Genomic DNA, 19,097 nt, shown 5'->3' with positions numbered 1-19,097 from the left:
CATCACATGGTAGGCACTCATGAAAATGTATAAAATAAGCATAAAATCATCTCCTTAAGATCCCTCACTTTAACAGATATGAAAACTGAGAGCAACTAAGGTTAGGCACTTTTTCTAATGTCACCCAAGGACTTAGAGGTAGCATTTCTGCATATCCCTCCTTCTTGCCCTCTACCTTTCACTATAGGAGTATATTTGTTTAGTTTGCTAGGTACAGAGATAGCAATTCAGTATTCCTCTACTCTTCATTTACATAAATGGTAGATGTACATACATGTTACATATGTGCCTATATGTTATATAATACATATGTTATATATCTCATGTTTTAAATATATATATAAAAATAGATGGACATTTTACTTCTGTGGCTCTTTATTGACCTTTCCCCATTATGGACAGACACCTGGACAGGAAAAAAATTATCTTCACAAATATGGCAAATTCCAGGGTCTTTTCTAACTTAAAACCTCAAACTTTGCCATTCTGAGAGCTATGAGAGTGAATGTATTACTATTCAGAAATCACATTTCTATTGTGCTTTAGTTAATAAAAGCATTTTACAATGAATTATCTTTTTAATGATACAGCATTATTGCATCTCCGTGGAATAAAAGTGATTCCCACTGTTTATGTCCCAGTTCATGTCAGATTAATAAACACACTGAGCTTCACCTACTTTAGTTCACATTTTTCTTCTTCAGCATCTGCCCAGGAATAGGTGCTAATAAATCGAGGTAATGAGGGACGGTGTTCACTCTGCTTTGACCCCAAAATACGCCTAAATAAAGATGATTATAGCCACTTGTCAAATCAAATACATCTGTCGCCATTATCAATTTATTTCCTACTGCTTAAATAAATACAAAATTATATGTCCTAATTTTTTTTTCTTGGCACATTCACAGATTTCCTACTTCATGATAAAAAACTTCATAATTATATACCAATTTACATAATTATTCTGTTTACACTTTGTACAAATCAAATATTACTATATCACTTAATTGAAACACTCATTTAGTTTAGCCCAAGTGTAAAATAGTAAGATTCCCAAAGAGGAACCATAAAATTACACTTACCAACTGCTTGACCTCCTACTGAATCGATCATTATTTTCCATCCCAGCCACCTTTAGAAGTTCAAATGTTAAAAGAAATGATAAAATATACGTTTATATTTTCTGTCATATGAAAATGAATTTACCTTTGACTAAGAACACTTAGGAATTGTCTTACCATTCCTGCATTTCCAATATTTCTGGGTAAAGAGGCAATAGTCACTCTTCGAAGAGAAGGTGGCTACCAGAAGGAGGAAAGTGTACATTTAGAAAACTCTCAATAATTTATCATTGTATGCAGCACCAATGAATATCCTTCCACATGCACATTCATGCACTTGACCACTGCTGAGTTAAACAGTAGACATATCTTATAGGATCCTCTTGTGGCCAAATTGTCTTCCAGAACTATTTTACCAGTTTATATTCCACCTAACTCAATGTTGGATTATTATAATTTATGCCAATCAAACAAATATAAGATTTCTTGTTTGGGTTTGCAATTATTTGACTTCTAGTAACATTGAACGTTGCTTTTTTACATTAAATAATCATGTGTTTATCTTCTCTGAGAACCACCTGTTTATGTTTACCACCTTTGTCTAAATTTTGTTTATATTGAATTTTGTCTAAATTGAATTTTCATATTTCTGGCAGAAATGTTTTATTGTTAATCCAGCCAAATCTGTTCTTCTCTTTTGCCACCATTGCTTCTATGCTTAGAAAGATTTCTCCCAACTCAAGAGGAGATAAATATGCACCTACATGTATAGCTTTTTTGTTCATAGTTTCATTTTTTCCATTTAACACATTTAAGGATTGTCATGATGTTTTAATGAATGAATGTGTTTCTTGAGATTTGCACAGAAAAGCATTATGTACAGAAAAGTATTATGTGGTTCTTAAGGTTTAAATAAGTACATCAGGATACAAAATTTTTAAAAATGTAATAAATAAACTAAAGGGGTTCCATGTGAATCATTTTCTTAAACCATCATCCCTACTTTAATTTCATAGGTTAGTTGAGCATCAAGAATATGAAATCGTGGCCCAGGAAACTTGGTTTCTAATCATGCTCCTACCAATACATGATCATAACTGATCACTTAACTTCTGTGTTTCTCTTCCCTCGTCTGAAAAAGAGGGATTTGTATGGAATGATTTTAAAATCACTTATTGAAAAATTCTGTATATCTATGAAACCCTCATTTTTACACTGTGACAAAACCTGCTGGTGACCTTTAGTATCACATTCTTCCTTCTTAGTAATAAGCCTCCCAAATACAAACTGTATTTTCCAGTCTCATTCGCAACAAAGAATGGAAAGAGAAATGTTATTTTGGACTTCTAGGGAGTGTCTTTACAGGGAGAGGGAACGCTTGTCATTGCTTCTTTTTTTTCTCTTGGAATGAGATGATGTAATGATGGGGGCTTGGTGCCTGGATCTGAAGTAGCCATTTTAGACCCTGAGGCAGAAGCCAAGGGTTGAGGGTAGTGAGGCAGCAAGAAAGAAGGAGGCTGGTCCCTCAGGATCTTGTGAAGCTGCTGTGCCATTGTTGGGTTACCCACTTCCAATTTCAGTTTTGCAAAACAGAGAGAAACCATTGTTATACTGACTTTCTTCATGCTGCCAGGCACACTTAATTGATACAGAAATATAGCAGAGAGTATAAAAGCATACTTAGATAAACAAATACATCTATATGAATTAAAATCACTATTTGGTTATTTACATATAAAGGCCTGAAGCTTCGAATAACATTTTAAAACCATCTTACAAGTGTTTGCTAGACATTTGTTAAGTGAATTGCTAATTACCTTGGAGTTTAGAGAAGCTGAACGTTTTTTAATTTGGCAGTCATCTGAAAGGAAAAACAATGGACACGTTTTAGCTATTACACATGCCATTTATGTTAAAGCAATGTTTTAATTCTTTAAAGGTAAAGCAAAATTCAGAAAATATTTATTAAGACTTTAGAGACTACCGAGCAATATAAATATCTGTTTATCATTCATTTAATGCTTCATAACAATTACAATCTTAACCAATGTAATACAGTCCTCTGTGTCACTGTGATGTCCACAATGCCTAGCTAGCACAGGGTAGGCACTACATGTGCGTCTGCTGGAGAAAGGAATCCAAAAGTACAGTTCAGAAGAGTATCAAATAAGGTTACTGTTCTAGAACAGGGAACAGATTCTCGAAATAAGAATTCTGCTCAGAAAAGTTCATATTGCTTATGTTAAATAAAACTATTGTAAGATTTATAGAAACCACATGTTATTCCCCATGGCCTCATATGTTTCTCTCTTTTCCAGTTCATCAATCAGCTTACTGTGCCAGGGTCATTCCTTCCGTGAGGAATCAAAACCATTGCTAATGGGAGCACCCATTTCAGTTATTTCTCCTTACTTTTTACATGTGGAAAAATTCGAATGTATTCTAAATAGGGGAACACTAAGGTCAACTTCATGAGTTGGATTAAATATATTCTGTCATCTCAGTAATCTACATTGAGTTAATAAATTTTTGGTGTCGTTACCAAAGAATCCTTCATGTGCCCCAACCTGTTTTCTGGCACCTTACTTTTAGCTATATAAATAACAAGAATGAGTGATTTTTCTAATATAAACTTAGCCTAAGAGTTTTATTATACTAAAGTCATAATAAGACTTAGCAAAAAAGAGAACGTAGAAAAACACAACTCATACTATTTTCATAAACTTTTATTACCATCATCTTCAAGAGGATTGAAAGACCTTTCATTCTGCAGAAGAACCTGTTTCAGTTCTTCTAATTCAGCATGCTCTTTGGCATACATCCTCTTCAAGTTTTCTACATGCTGAATCATCACTTCAACTGCTTTACTGACCCGGCTTTCCTAGCAGGAGAAAAACAAGCACATTTACATTGAAAATACTACTCTGAATTAAAAGATGGCAATTAAACACATTTACCTTCACTCCATTCCTAAATCCCATTAAAATGGCAATAAATGGTTTTTTTAAAAAAAGACATGCATCTACAGGGGCAAACAGAACAGAATATGACAACAAGACTTTGAAAGCTGGATAGAAGGACTAGTGGCAAATGACTAAGACCTGGAAAAGCTGAACCCTAAAAAAGGCAATAAGAAAAGCCTAGAAGCAATCTACATTGCACCTCAGTAAGGTTGAAGGTGGGTGTGTGAACAGAAGAAATAGTTGAAAGTCTGTGTTTAAAAAAAAAAAAAATTAGGTCCAGAGATCCCCTTCCTTGCTCTGGCCAGCAGAGCAATTTTCCCCACTATTTTGGTGAAAGACTGTATACAGGTGGATATCTAGAGAGAGTTGACTTGAGGTTCGTGGACTGGGAAAGAACAGATAGCTGATGATGGATCAATCATGCTGAAAACAATAGATTTAAGCAAAAATCTATATGCATATTGAATATTGAGATCCAGCCTTATTCCTCCTTCCAGCTTCCAAACACTGGCAGCCAGAGTTACACCCTCAAGGCAGGCAGTTGGAAGGTTTTTCTCTGGAGATTCTAATATTCTAAGAAAAAAGTCCTATAACTAATGACATTAGGAGTACCCCCCAGTGAAACATTTGAATGTTCATAGTCCTGTGAATATTTGTTTACAAGTATCTGAGTGTCTGTTTTTAATTCTTTTGGGTATACATCTAGGAATGGAATTGCTGAGTCATATTAAAAGGTAAACATATTAGTTAAAAGTTAAACAAAACTAATATGTTTAACTTTTAACTATATTCTTAAACTTTTAAACATATTATTAGTAAACATATTCTATGTTTAACTTTTAAGGATCCACCAAACTGTTTTCCACAGTGGCTGAACCATTTCACATCTCCCAGCAACGTACAGTGTTTGCAGTCTCCCCACATCCTCACCAACACTATTCCTTCTTTGCTTCCTCCCTCCCTCCTTACTTCCTTCCTTCCCACCTTCCTTCCTTCCTTTCTTCTTTCACAATAGACATCCTAGTGGGTGTGAAGTGGTATCTCATTGTGGTTTTGATTTGCATTTTCCTAATACATATAAGCATCTTTTTACCTGCTTATTGACCATTTGTGTATCTTCTTTGAAGAAATGTCTACTGAAGTCTTTTGCCCTTTTTTTTTTTCCAGACAGTTTTGCTTTTGTTGCCCAGGCTGGCATGCAATGGCACGATCTTGGCTCACTGCAACCTCTGCCTCCCAAGTTCCAGCGATTCTCCTGCCTCAGTCTCCCGAGTAGCTGAGATTACAGGCACGTGCCACCACGCCTGGCTAATTTTTGTATTTTTAGTAGATGAGGTTTTGCCATGTTGGCCAGGCTGGTCTCAAACTCCTAACCTCGTGATCTGCCCGCCTTAGCCCCCAAAAGTGCTGGGATTACAGGCGTGAGCCACTGCACCTGGCCACACATCCTTTCAAACCACAGTAAGACATTGGGTTTTACTCCAAGTAAAGTGAGGACCTTTAGGACACTGAACCAAAAAGTAACACAATCTAAGTTTTAAAAGGATTACTGTGGCTCCTTTATTAAGAACAGACTATGTTGGGAGGAGGGATTGGAATTGGATGGAAGCAGGGAGACCATATAGGAACCTATTGCATTAATCTGGACAAAATAGAATAGAGGCTTAGATCAAGATGGTAACAGTCGAAAGGGAAATAAGTGGTTGAATTCTGAATATATTCTGACAATTCAGCCAATAGGGTTTCTGTAGGATTTAATGTGAAGTGAGAGAGAAAGGTGTTGAGAATTACTCCAACTCCCTCTGCCCCTATTTTGGCCTGAGCAACTAAAAGGACAGAGCTGCCCTTGAGTGAAGTAAGGAACTTATGCATGGGGTAAGATTTGGCGGGGGGACCGTGAACACTTCAGTTTTGAATGTTAGGTTTGAGGTGATAAAACATCCAAGTGGGATTGTTGAGTCAGCAGTAGCATACCCTGGTCTGGAGCTCAGGGGAGTGGATTAGGCTAAACATAAGAATTTGAGAGTCCTCAGGTGACTGCACGGGATCACAGAGGGATGGCGTGCACATGGAGATCAGATGCGCACGAGTGGAGTCCCGCGGCTCTTCAATACTCAGAGGTCCGGGAGAAGGGGTAGGACTGCAGGAAGCCTGGAAGGAGCAGTGCATGATGTACAGAGAAGCCAGGGGGCGTGACGTCTGGAAGTTAAGTGAGGAAAGCGTTTCCAGGAAGAGGAAGACATCAGCCATGCCAGATGAGGACTGAGAAACTGAATTTCATAATGTGGAGGTCACTAATGACCTTGGAAAAATCTGCTTTGTGGAAGCAAAAGGCTGATTTAGATTGGGTTTGAGAGAATATGGGAGGAGGAAGACTGAACACAGTGAGTACCATTCTGTCGAGGTTTGCTGTAAATGGGAGCAGAGAAACAGGGTGGTGGCCAGAAAAGAAAGGATGAAAGGTTATTTTGTTTGTGTTTGTTTTGTGTTATTATTCTCATCTAGAAAACAACATATTATTTGTGTGCTGACAGAAATGGTTCAGTAGAGTGGAGAAAATGTAAAAGAAGAAAAGTCAGGAGAATTTGGTCCCATGACTCTGAGTAAATTACTGGGGAAGGCTCTCATCTACAGAGGGGATAGGGTTAGAGACAATGCATCTTCAGGAACAAGAGCAAGGGAGTGTGTAAGGGTTCACACGCCGGGAGGCTTTGCGGCAGTTTCCTTTGATTGTCCCAGTTTCCTCAGTGAGGTTGGAAGCAAAGTCATTACCTGTGTTTGAGAGAGAATATGGGGAAAGACATGAGAGTGGTTTGAGGAGAAAGGAAAGGCTGGGAAACTGATGTTTAAGAGAGAAGGAGGGTGATTGAGGGGAAGCCCCACGAACCCACTTGAGGCTGGTGATAATGAATTCAAAGAGAAACAGGTCAGCATGGGAATGTGACATTTTCCAGCTCTGCAGGCATGAGAGGGAGAAGCAGATTTACTTGTAGATTCACCAAATGAGTAAGACAAAGCAAGAAAGGGAAAAGTGTTGAGGGGTCGTGCAAGGTAGTGAAAACTATGTTTAACTGTGGAGTATAAGCTTGGCCAGGAAAGCAGGGTGGCCAACAGTAGCGTGAGGGACAGTGAAAAGGTGTGAGGGGCCAGAGATTGATACAAGAACTAAATATCTTCATAGCAGAAGAGCAACAGATAATGCCTAAAACTGAAAATAAATCACTAAATGACTGCATGAGCATGTTATTTAAAAATGTGAATGCAAATACAAAACAAATAAGACAAAAGAGTTGAAAGTTGTTTCTCTGGATCATACAAAATTAGTAAGGCTTATAGAGCTGATTGACCTTTTAAAAAACTATGTGCATATATAACTTTAGTAAAAATGAAACAAAGAATAACAGTATTCTCTAGTGAGGGGTTAAAAAGGAGCTAAGTTGTAAAAATGTATAACAAATGATCAAACTAAAATTACCACCACAATTAAATTTCTCCTTAAGAAAATATATTTTAACAAGTCTGCTTAGGTATAGATTTTAAAAATTTATACCTCCCCAGGTTTGCCTACAAAGAAATTTTGGAATTCTACTTCTCTAAGGACAAGTACACACAGATGCATATACAAGGATATTTACTGTAATATTGTTTATATCAGAAAAATATCAAGAACATCCTGAAATGATTGAATACAAAGAATTGGTTAAATAATTTATGTCTACTCAACCAGTAGAATACCATAAAATGGTGATATGTGCATATATATTTATATCACACAGAAAGTTACCTATGTTATATGATGAATAAAAAGCAGATTATAATACTATATAAGGGATTATAAACACTATATATAACACTATACATCTTGAAGAATTTATCACAAAATTTTTATGATTGTCACTGGCTCGTGTTATTAGATTTTTTTTACATTTTTTATTTGTACATTCCATTTCTTTCTATATTAAACACATATGTCTTATACAACAAAAATATTTTTAAAACTTATTCCTAGAAATGAGAAATCCATAGTCTCAGGAAAAATGAATCTTTTTTGTAATTTCATTCTAACCAGAGAAATGAAGACAGGTTACCTGATTGATGGCTCCCAACATCTCAGCCCTACTGGCCACTCGTGCTGTGCACTGGCTAAGAAACTTTATACTCTTCTCCAGCTTCTTAATGATTTCCTGTGCCTGGTTGTCATCTTCACACAGAGATGTTAAAGACTGTACAGAAAATAGCATATTAAAAGATATCCAAAACAAGCATTCAGCGAGTGATTCTAACACTAAGTTGCAAATGTGGATGACATTCTAATCTCAATTATTTTGGTGGAAGATGAAAAGCAGCAGCAAAGGCCAATAATGAATGATACTGATATATTATTATCTATGTTGGGTACTGGGTAGATATATGCAGGTGATCACAAATCTTTCATGTCTATTCTTGATCCCTTTTTTCTTTACTTCCCAAATTTGCCACATCTTTCTTTCTACAGCTAATAGGATGGGCTACAATTAATTGACAATGGTAAAGAGATTATGCTTATAAAAGAGGTGAATATCATATAAGGAGCATAGGTTGGAATTTTAAGAAACGTAACCAAACATACTGGAATTAACAATGTCTCTGACAACTATGCTTGTTCTTCCATGAATGATAAAGTATGATTGGGATGGCTAGGTGAATATGCATTCATTGCCTTATGAATTTTCCTCTCAATCCTGTGCCCTTTACACAATATGATGCCCTTCCTGATGAACATCCTTCTCACCAGAGTATAGACAGGATTAAGTGAATAACAGATTTGGAAGCAGACATGACACTGCTCATTACCTATGTGATTGTGAGCAAGTTTCTAAAACTTTCCCAAATCTAAAACAACATGAATTATAAGAGATACCATGATTTTTGTATATCATTAAGAAAGAAAAGGCTGTCAATAAAACCATTAGGCACCACCAACTATAAATTGCATCATAATTTTAGAAATGTTAAAAAAAAATTCAACCTTTCTGATTTTCTGTTTCCTCATCTGTCCAATCGGGACAGTCACATATCCTCTCCAGGAATACTGTCATATGAGAGGTAAGAGATGCTAACTGCTTGTTGCACATTTGGTGCTCAATGAAGGACAGGCACTTTTGAAACAGACAGATATGGATAAGTTGTAGTCAGAGAGTTGCTAACCAACTAGAATGGCAATTGTCAGACTACAGTTTATTAAGTGGTTTAAACCACTACCTGCAGTCGGGAAGGAAAGAGCAGATATTAATTGTTAGCAAAACAGAGTATGGTCACCCAGGATTAAACCATGAAGAAATAGAGAATCTGAACAGGCCCATAACTAGTAAGAAGATTGAATCAGTAATCAAACATCACCCAAAAAGAAAATCCATGGCTGAATGGCTTCACTAGGGAATTCTACCAAACATTTAAAGAATTAATGCCAGTCTTCATAAAACTCTTCCCAAAAATTGAAGAGGAATACTTCCAAGCTCATTCCATGAAGTCCACATTACCTTAATGCCAAAGCCAGAAAAAGGCATTAAAGAAAAAAAAACTACAGACCAGTATCTCTGATAAATATTAATGTAAACATTCTCAACAAAATACTAGTAGCCTGAATTCAACAGCACATAAAAAGGATTATACATCATGTACAAGTAGGGTTTATTTCTATATTATAAGGGCGATTTAACATATGAAAATCAATTAATATAATATACCACATTAACAAAAAGGAGGACAAAAGCCATATGGTCATTTCAACTGATGCAGAAAAAGCATGTGATAAGATTGAACACACTTTTCTGATTAAAAAACACAAAAACTAGGAATACTAACAAAAAGGTGTGAAAAACCATACAGATTATTTTTACTATGTCACTGAAGTGCTAATTAAGAAAACTAGAAATAGAAGAAAATGTCCTTAACCTAATAAAAGTTATATATGAAAACCCCACTACAATTATACTCAGTGGTGAAAGACTGAAAGCTTATTCCTTAAAGTCAGGAACAAGGTGAAGATGCCCACTGTCACCACTATTATTCAACATAGTACTGGAAGTTCTAGCCAGAACAATTAGGCAAGGAAAATAATGAAACGTTATCCAAATCAGAAAGGAAGAAGTAAAATTATTTCTGTTTGTAGATGATATGATCTCATACATAGTAAACACTAAAAATTCCACCAAAAAATCTGTTAGAACTGATACACACATTCAACAAAATTGTAGGGTACACAATTAACACAAAAAATTAGTTGTCTTTCTACACACTAACAATTTCCAAAAAGGAAATCAAGAAAAAAATTCCCTTTACAATAGCATCAAAATGAATAAAATACTTAGGAATAAACCTAACAAAGGAGATAAAAGAGCTGTACACTGAAAACCACAAAACATTGCTGAAAAAAATTAAAGAAGACATAAATAAATGGAAATACATCTTGTGTTCAAGGGTTGGTAGACCTAATTTTGTTAAGATATCTATACTACCCAAAGTGATATACAGATTCAAGGGTGTCTCTATCAAAATCCCAATGGCATTTTTTTTGTTTTTTTTGTTTTTTTTTTTGCAGAAATAGAAAAATTTATCCCAAAATTCATATGGAATCTAAAGGGACTCTAATAGCCAAAACACTTTCGAAAAAGAAAAAGGAAGAGGGCTCAGGCTTCCTAATTTTAAAACATATTACAATGCTACAATAATTAAACAGTGTGGTACTGGCATAAAAACAGACATATAGACCAATGGAATAGAATTAAAAGCCCAGAAATAAATGTATATGAAATGATCTTCAACCAGGGTGCCAAGAATGCACAATGAGGAAAGGATGGTCTCTTCAACAAAATATTGCTGAGAAAACTCAATATCCACATACAAAAGAATGAAGATGGACCCTTACCTTACATCATATATAAAAACCAAAAATGGATTAAATACCTAAAAGTAAGACCCCAAACTAGAAAACTTCTAGAAGAGAACATAAGGGAAAAGCTTCAGGACATTGGTTTTGGCAATGATTTCTTGGATATAACACCGAGAGCACAGATAACAAAAGTGAAAATAGACGAATGAAACTACATCAGATTTAAAAGTCTTTATGCATCAAAGGACCCAGTCAACAGAAAAGGCAACCTATAGAATGGGAGAAAATATTTTCAAACCATACAACTGATAAATTATGGGTTAATAGCCACAATATGTAAAGAACTTCTGCAACTCAACAATTAAAAATCCAAATAACTCAATTAAAAAATGGAAAGAGAGTGGTCTGAAGGCCCTGCCACATTGAGTGCAGCCTCCCGGGCATGCAGGTCCATGATATTCAAGAACATTTTATGAAGAACACATTCTATGAAAGATAAAGCTTGTCAAAAGTGCAAGCCTACCAATGTGTTTGATTTCCCTATGTAATTCTGCCGTCTGAAGAATTGGCAGGCTTGTTGAAAATAAGAAAGATGAAGAACCTTATGAAACCTTTGATCCTTCTTTACACAGCTCATCTATGTATGCCAATGAAGAATTCTCCAAATATTGTGGATTATCTATCACTTCAACTCCTCTAGGAAAAGAAGCAAAAAGAAGCTCAAGCACTTCTGAAAATGAAGGAAGTGAAAATGAATCTGCAAAAATGAGTGCAAAAACGCCAGGAAGAAAACTCAAACCCATTAGCAATGAGTCTGAAAGCACTGAAGAAAGTGATGTGAGAAGAAAAGTTAAATCAGTGGAGAAAATAAGGACCCAACAACACAAGGCTATTCCAACTGCAGCATCTTCAGACCTTTCAGAGAAACCAGCTGACTCAGTCACTTCCAAAAAGATAGGACCCATTAGTGCCCAGCCATCTGTTGAAAAAGACACACTGACAACAGAAAGTCGAGCAAAAACTCAGAAAAAAAGGGAATACATCTTATGGCAAAAGAAAGTTATCAAGAAGTGAAGCCATAGTCTCAGATATTTCCAACATTGTGCATATTTAGTGTCTAGAAGGAAAGAAAACCAACAACATCATGGAATTGAATATTGTTTTGCCTGCATTTGAGAAAACCCTCGTCCAGTATAAACATAGAATAGAATCTAAAATTTGTAAGAAAGCCATCAATAAATTTTATTTTAATAGTAAATAATAACTCAACAAAATGTTTAAAAAGTCCAGATATTGAAAAATCTGAAAAAGAAGAATGCTAAGGTAATTTCAGATATCAAAAAGAAATGGCAGTGTTTGACTGATGTCCAGGATGAACTGCTTTGGTTAGAGTCACCAAATGAAGCAACTACAAACAAAATATTATGAACATAAGGAGAGAACAGTCTTCCCTTAGGAATGCAGCTATTTCATCAGAAGTATTCAGATGTTCAGGAGAAAGAACCAAACGTAAAGGAAACATATGATTCATCCAGAATTCCAGGTGTTATTTAAAGCAGGAACACTTTTGGGAGCTGAAAACCATCTGTAAAATATCAACCATCAATGAGAGAAGTTCCTCCACCAGGAATGAGAGACCAGTCTACTAAAATACGCCTCTAGAAAGATTACTTTTATGCTACTATGTTACCTTCTAAAACTGTACTTTTTTTTTTTTTTTTTTTTTTTTGGAGATAGAGTCTTGCTCTGTCGCCCAGGCTGGAGTGCAATGGCGCGATCTGGGCTCACTGCAACCTCCACCTCCTGAGTTCAAGCAATTCTCCTGTCTCGGCCTCCCAAGTAGCTGAGATTATAGGTGTGTGCCACCATGCCAAGTTAATTTTTTTTTCTTTTTTAAGACGGAGTTTCACTCTTATTGCCCAGGCTGAGTACAGTGGTGTGATCTCAGCTGACTGCAATCTCTGCCTCCCAGATTCAAGTGATTCTCCTGCCTCAGCCTCCCAAGTAGCTGGGACTACAGGCGCCCTCCACCATGCCTGGCTAATTTTTGTGTTTTTAGTAGAGACAGTGTTTCACCATGTTGGCCAGGCTGGTCTCAAACTCCTGACCTCAGATGATCTACCTGCCTTGGCCTCCCAAAGTGTTGGGATTACAGGCGTGAGCCACCACGCCCAGGCCCAGTTAATTTTTGTATTTTTAATAGAGACAGGGTTTCACCATGTCCAGGCTAGTGTCAAACTCCTGACCTCAGGTGATCTGCCCACCTCAGTCTCCTGAAGTGCTGGGATTATAGGAGTGAGCCACCGTGCCCAGCCCTGAAACTGTACTTTTATAAATAAATTTTTTTTCTGCAAAGAAAATAGAAAGGGACTTTAATAGATATTTTTCCAAAGATGATATACAAATGGCCAACAAGCACATAAAAAGAGGCACAATATCATTATCCATTAGAGAAATATAAACCACACCACAATAAGATACTACTTCACACCCATTAGGGTGGCTATCATAAAATCAAACAGAAAATAACAAGTGTTGGTGAAGATTTGGAGAAACTGGAACCTTTGTGCACTTGTTGGTAACAATCTAAAATGATAGAGCTGCTATGAAAAACAGTACAGTGGTTTCTAAAAAATTAAAAATAGAATTACTATATGACCTAGCAAGCCCACTCCTGAGTCCAGATATACTCAAAAGAACTATAAGCAAGGTCTCCAAGGGTCTCCAAGAGATATTTACACACCTATGTTTCTAACAGCACTATTCACAATAGCCAAGAAGTGGATGCAACCCAAATGCCCATCAATGGATAAATAGATAAGCAAAAATTGATAGCTACAAGAGAATTTTATTGAGCTTTTAAAAAGAAGGAAATCCGCTCACATGCTATAATATGGATAAGCCTTGAAAACATTATACTAAGTGAAATAAGCCAGTTACAAAAGACAAGTAATGTATGAATCCACTTATGCAAGTCCCTAAAGTGGTCAAATTCATAGTCAGTAGGATAGTGGTTGCCAGGGGATGGGGTAAGGAGGAAAAGGGAAATTAACAGGTACAGAGTTTCAAGATCTGTTTTGCAACAATGTAAATAAACTTACATTGAACTGTGCACTTGAAGATGTTCAAGATGATAAATTTTATGTTACATATTTTATCACAGTAAAAAATAACATGATTCTTTTCCATGGTTTCTGAATTTTAATGTCCTTCATCCAAAACTAAGCCTACTAATTTTCCAGCTCATCTCTAAATGTATGGTAACTTCACTATACGGAAGGATAACAGTAGTTGTTACACTCCTATGCACCCCCATTCTTCTCTCAGTACCCTACAGCAGGCTTGCCCATCATCTGCAAGACTGAATCAGTTACCATTCCCTTTCCTCAGTTAATCATAAATGGAAATAAACTCGATTCTCTTCTTTGAAGCTTAAAATTGATATTATTTCCTATTGCTCAGTTTTTTGCATGATTCCTCTTCTGCCTGAAATTTGAAAATCCAGAGAAAAGGCAGATGACTCATGCAACCTACTTTAAAAAGACATTTTTCATTTTATTGCTGATACTCTTATTAGTGAAACTTTTATTTCAGCCTGGTCCTGCTTTTTTACTTTCTATGATTCACATTTGGGTCAGGCAGAGCTTGGTACCTGGTAGCGGTTTGGGTCATACAAGTAATTTCTTATGTACTTACGAAAGTGTTATTAAAAATATGACCAGATGTTTTCTGTGGGTGTTTTTTGTTTTGTTTTTGAGACAGGGTCTCACTTTGTCACCCAAGCTGGTAGGCAATGGTGTGATTATAGCTCCCTGCAATCTCCAACTCCTGGGCTCAAATGATCCTCCTGCCTCAGCCTCCCAAGTGGCTGGGACTACAGGTGCACAACACCGCATCTGGCTAATTTTTTTTTTTTTTTTTTTTTTTTTTTTTGTAGAGATGGGGTCTCACTATGTTACCCAGGCTGATCTTGAACTCCTGGCCTCAAGTGATCCTCCTGCCTTGGCCTCCAAAAGTGCTGGGATTATAGGTGTGAGCCACTGTGCCTGGCTTAGACCAAATGTTTATATCCCAAATGTTCTGATTCTCACCTCTAATAGTTTTAAACAGTTAGTGATTTCTTTCTTCAAATTTTCTTCTGCCAAGTCACGGGACCTCTCTTCAAGCTTCACTCTCTTCTCCAAGGTAAACCAGTCACACTTAAATCCCAAAGATAATCTGAGAAATTCTGCCTGTTGTCAAAATAATGTGAGGGTGAGGAGGAGGAGAGAAAACTGGATGTGGTGAGATGTTTCAGTTTAATACTGTTTTATACAGAGGCATTTCTTTCTGCCCCCAACAACATAATGCTGACATACACAGGGTTCACCTGCACTGAGTCACAGCCAAGCCAGACCGACACCGAGCACATGAGAGCTTGTGCCAAAGCATGAAGTGACTGTAGCAGGTGAGTCTGGAACACTTCTTTAAAAGGAAAAAAAAAATTTGCTTTAAACTCACCTCCACCTCCTTCTCATTAGCAGAAGTGCTGTAGGATAAGACAAAAAATATATTTGAACATAGTCCAACAGAAAAATAAAACACGTTAACCTGCTACATGAAGAAGCACTTACTTCTCACTTTGTCTAAAGTTAACCGATTTCACAGTGGTTACAGGAAGAGGGGAAACCACAGAGTCTATTAAAAGACAATAAAATATTATTTGGTTAAAAAGGCTTAACATATAAAAGCACATTTGATCTAATGTTGTATCTCCACTAAACAAAAGTATTTCATTTAAATATGTCTGAGATGATAGCCAGCTAATAATGTGTGCACTTAAATTATAATGTTATGCTAAGCTATTGGGATCACAATGACATTAAAATCATTGGTTTATACCTCAGCATGTGAATAGTCTTTCAGACTTAAAGATGTTTCAGAATCAAGCAACAGCCCAATTTGTTCTCTTTGCATTTGCATGTTTGTCATACTTGATCCCATGGCTAAAAGCCTAAACTTCCTACTGGTATCCTGGTTCTTCTTTGGATCGAGGCTTTATTAACAGTAGCAGGAACAGTAGTAGTAATAATAGTTGTAGTAATAATAATACTGGTAACAATAACAGTGACAATAAACATGGCATCAACCATGGCTTTATTATATTGCCAGTCCCACAGCAAAGCATTTTACACATATGATGTTATGACAACTTTACCAAGAACTATGTATTAGTTATTAAGAGCATTGGATTTAAAGTCAAACAAACTTGGTTTAAATCTGAGCTTTGTTTGAATCTTACAGTTATGTGATCTTGAACAAGTCACAAACTCATTAAGCCATCTACAAGATGATTGATAATTTTTTTTATCATATTAACTAACTTTTATGAGAACTTTGGTGCCGGACACTTTTCTAAGTGCTTCATACATATTAATTTATTCAATCCTCACAGCAAATCTTCTGTTGTAGATACTTTTATTGTCCACATTTTATAGGCTAGGCAACTGAATCACAATTTACCACCTCACATAGTATTTGGAGGACTAAATAAAACTATGCACACGGAGTTAGCCTAGTTCTTAGCATAGAATGTATTCTCAGTTAAGCGTATTTTCCTTCTCTTCATTTTCCTCTTGCAAATGAGAAAATTGAGACTTGAGGTTAAGTAACTTTCCAAGATCACATAGCTAGTCAGAGATTGATCCCATGTAGACTCTCTATTTCTCCAAAGCCTGAACTCTATCCCCTATTCCATCCTAATGGGGGTAGGCTAAGGGGGAAGGCATATTAGCACTTATTCTGTAAATAGTGGCTTTACTTTTAGATGGGATACTGAAAAAGAACTCAAAGTAGACCATAGCATTTGCTACCAATATTGACTTGGTTCTTAGTTCAAAATAGAGCACCAGTTATTACAAATTTTCTGGGATCGAACAGTCAACACAATGCAAATGTGGCTTTTTGAAAATGATACAAATGGAATCAATAATTGGTCCTATTAACCTTATCCAGAGATGCAGAATTTGTGATATACCTTTATTCGGACAGATTTCACCCACACAAATATCAGTAGAGAACAAAAATTCACATGGGGATTGACAGAAATATTCCTTACCTCCTGAAGCACGTTCTTTTTTATGTTCTTCTATTGTTTCTGGCTCCTCTTTGGCTTCCTAAAATCATAAGATTTTACCGCTGTACATAAGTGGAAATACTTCATAACCAGTCATTTTCCTACTTCCTGTCCTCTCCTAAGCCTACTCTGACAAAAACACTCTATAACAGCAGTCCCCAACCTTTTTGGTCCCAGGGACCAGTTTCCTGGAAGACGGTTTTTCCACGGGGGTGGAGTGAGGGGGAAATAGTTTCGGGAGGAAACTGTTCCACCTCAGCTCATCAGGCGTTATTCTCCTAAGGAACATGCAATCTAGACACCTCGCTTGCACAGTTCACAATAGGGTTCGTGGGAATGTAATGCCACCGCCGATTTGACAGGAGGCGGAGGTCAGGTGGTCATGCTCCCTGGCCTGCCGCTCACTTCCTGCTGTGCGGCGCAATTCCTAACAGCCTCGAATGGGTTCTGATTCCTGGCTCAGGGACTGGGGACCCCAGCTCTACAGTTTTTAATGCTGTTAAGAAGGAAATAAAATTGGCTGCAAGGGGCCTTCCAATCTAGTTGAAGCCAAAAGGACGTAAATACCCGAAAATATGCAAACATGCTGCGAATTACCACAATGCAAACTAGGATTAATTGCCAAATAAATGAGATAAACAAGTGCTCTGAAAAGGAAGGAGACGGCCGGGCGCGGTGGTTCACGCCTGTAACCTCAGCACTTTGGGAGGCTGAGGCAGGTGGATCACCTGAAGTCAGGAGTTCAAGACCATCCTGGCCAACATGGCGAAACCCGGTCTCTACTAAAAATACAAAAATTAGCCAGCAGCGGTGGTCCGGGCCTATAATCCCAGCTAGGCTGAAGGCTGAGACAGGAGAATCACTTGAAATGGGGAGGCAGAGGTTGCAGTGAAACGAGATCACGCCACTGCATTCCAACCTAGGCAGCAGTGCAAGGCTCTGTCTCAATTAAAAAAAAAAAAAAAAAAAAAAAGGAAGGAGAGTGGCACCATGACAGCACGACTTGAGTAGCATGGAATTTCTGCAGACAAGAAACATGCTAAAGTTTGATGAAGAGGTAGGACTGGATGGATGAAGAGGTAAGGTGTGGGTGATATGGGGCTAGCACATGAGGCTGTCTAGATAGTTTTTGGAGAAACTGTGACAAAGATGGCTGCGTCTTTAAGACAGTGTTATGTTAGGCTTTTACTGCATACAGATATGTTTTAAGGTCACACATAAGGAGCTGTGTGTGGCTGCTGTTTCCAGTTCTTCCTCTGCCATTCGTGATCAATTAACTGTTCTACTCCCTTACATAACACTCCAACGAAAGTGTTCTCACCAGCTATCTGAACTCCCTATTGCCAAATCCAGTGGATAATTTTCAATCTTTATCTTACTGACCTTACTATAGCATCTAAAATGATCGATACATCTCTTCTTCTTGAAGATTTTTTTTCCCTCAATTTCCCTCTTCTGATGCCCCAGCCTCACATCACTACAACAGCCACTTCCCAGTCTCCTCTGCCTTCTCCAGCAGATATTGTTAGCCATATCCTCAGTGCTCCCTTCCTTCCTGCCACAGTCCTTGGGAAATCTCATCCACACACTTGGATTTTTGCTGATAACACACAAATATATGTCAGGTTTCAAAAACCGCACAGGTGAGTTTGTGAATATGGGTGTGTAGCTGTATATAAAATCTCCTTACAGACTATCAATGTCTCAGTTCAGCCTGAAATTTGACTTGTCTCAAACTGATCTTATTTTGCCTCACAAATTCTACTCTCCTTCCTCCTTCCCTACTGTCATGTTATTCTATTCATTCTGGAAGTTAAGCCATAAGTCTGGGTATCTACCTTTTCCCATACCCCTGACATGTCATCATCCTCTGTGAATTCTACCCCTAAATATTTCTCAACTTTATCTCCTTTTCTCCACCTTCACTAAATTCATACTACCTTCGTCTCATCTGAATTATTGCCATAGCATCCTAACCAGTCCCACAACCTCCAATGGCAAATTGATCCATTATTTTAAAAAGTGTCTTTATGTCTATATATTTTTTGAGATGAGAAGGAATTTTCTTTTCTCAGAGGATTCTCCTA

At 37.1% G+C, this 19,097-nt stretch overlaps 2 protein-coding genes and 1 pseudogene across 11 annotated transcripts in view; 1 reads left to right on the top strand and 2 right to left on the bottom strand.

Moving 5' to 3' along the window:
* Window positions 1-19,097, bottom strand: part of LRMP (lymphoid restricted membrane protein) — a 56,769-nt gene that overhangs the window by 3,245 nt on the left and 34,427 nt on the right. For all 10 annotated transcript variants that reach the window (XM_031650349.1, XM_031650350.1, XM_031650343.1 and 7 more), the window contains 10 exons: window positions 16,993-17,050; window positions 15,509-15,572; window positions 15,396-15,423; window positions 14,987-15,127; window positions 8,113-8,247; window positions 3,795-3,942; window positions 2,879-2,922; window positions 1,239-1,301; window positions 1,083-1,132; window positions 680-781 (listed from right to left, as the gene is read on the bottom strand). In XM_031650349.1, coding sequence (XP_031506209.1) covers window positions 680-781; window positions 1,083-1,132; window positions 1,239-1,301; window positions 2,879-2,922; window positions 3,795-3,942; window positions 8,113-8,247; window positions 14,987-15,127; window positions 15,396-15,423; window positions 15,509-15,572; window positions 16,993-17,050 — 833 coding nt within the window. The remainder of the gene's footprint in view (window positions 1-679; window positions 782-1,082; window positions 1,133-1,238; window positions 1,302-2,878; window positions 2,923-3,794; window positions 3,943-8,112; window positions 8,248-14,986; window positions 15,128-15,395; window positions 15,424-15,508; window positions 15,573-16,992; window positions 17,051-19,097) is intronic.
* LOC110740787 lies at window positions 11,348-12,528 on the top strand (annotated as a pseudogene).
* Window positions 17,024-19,097, bottom strand: part of LOC101019445 (lymphoid-restricted membrane protein) — an 85,690-nt gene continuing 83,616 nt past the window's right edge. The window contains exon 26 of the mRNA XM_021922122.2: window positions 17,024-17,050. The gene's annotated coding sequence lies outside the window, so the exon portion shown is untranslated. The remainder of the gene's footprint in view (window positions 17,051-19,097) is intronic.

The sequence above is a fragment of the Papio anubis genome, chromosome 9 (assembly GCF_008728515.1).
Source record: "Papio anubis isolate 15944 chromosome 9, Panubis1.0, whole genome shotgun sequence".
Taxonomy (NCBI): domain Eukaryota; kingdom Metazoa; phylum Chordata; class Mammalia; order Primates; family Cercopithecidae; genus Papio; species Papio anubis.
The sequence above is the reverse complement of the archived record's forward strand: the minus strand, read 5'-3'. Positions and strand labels throughout refer to the sequence as shown.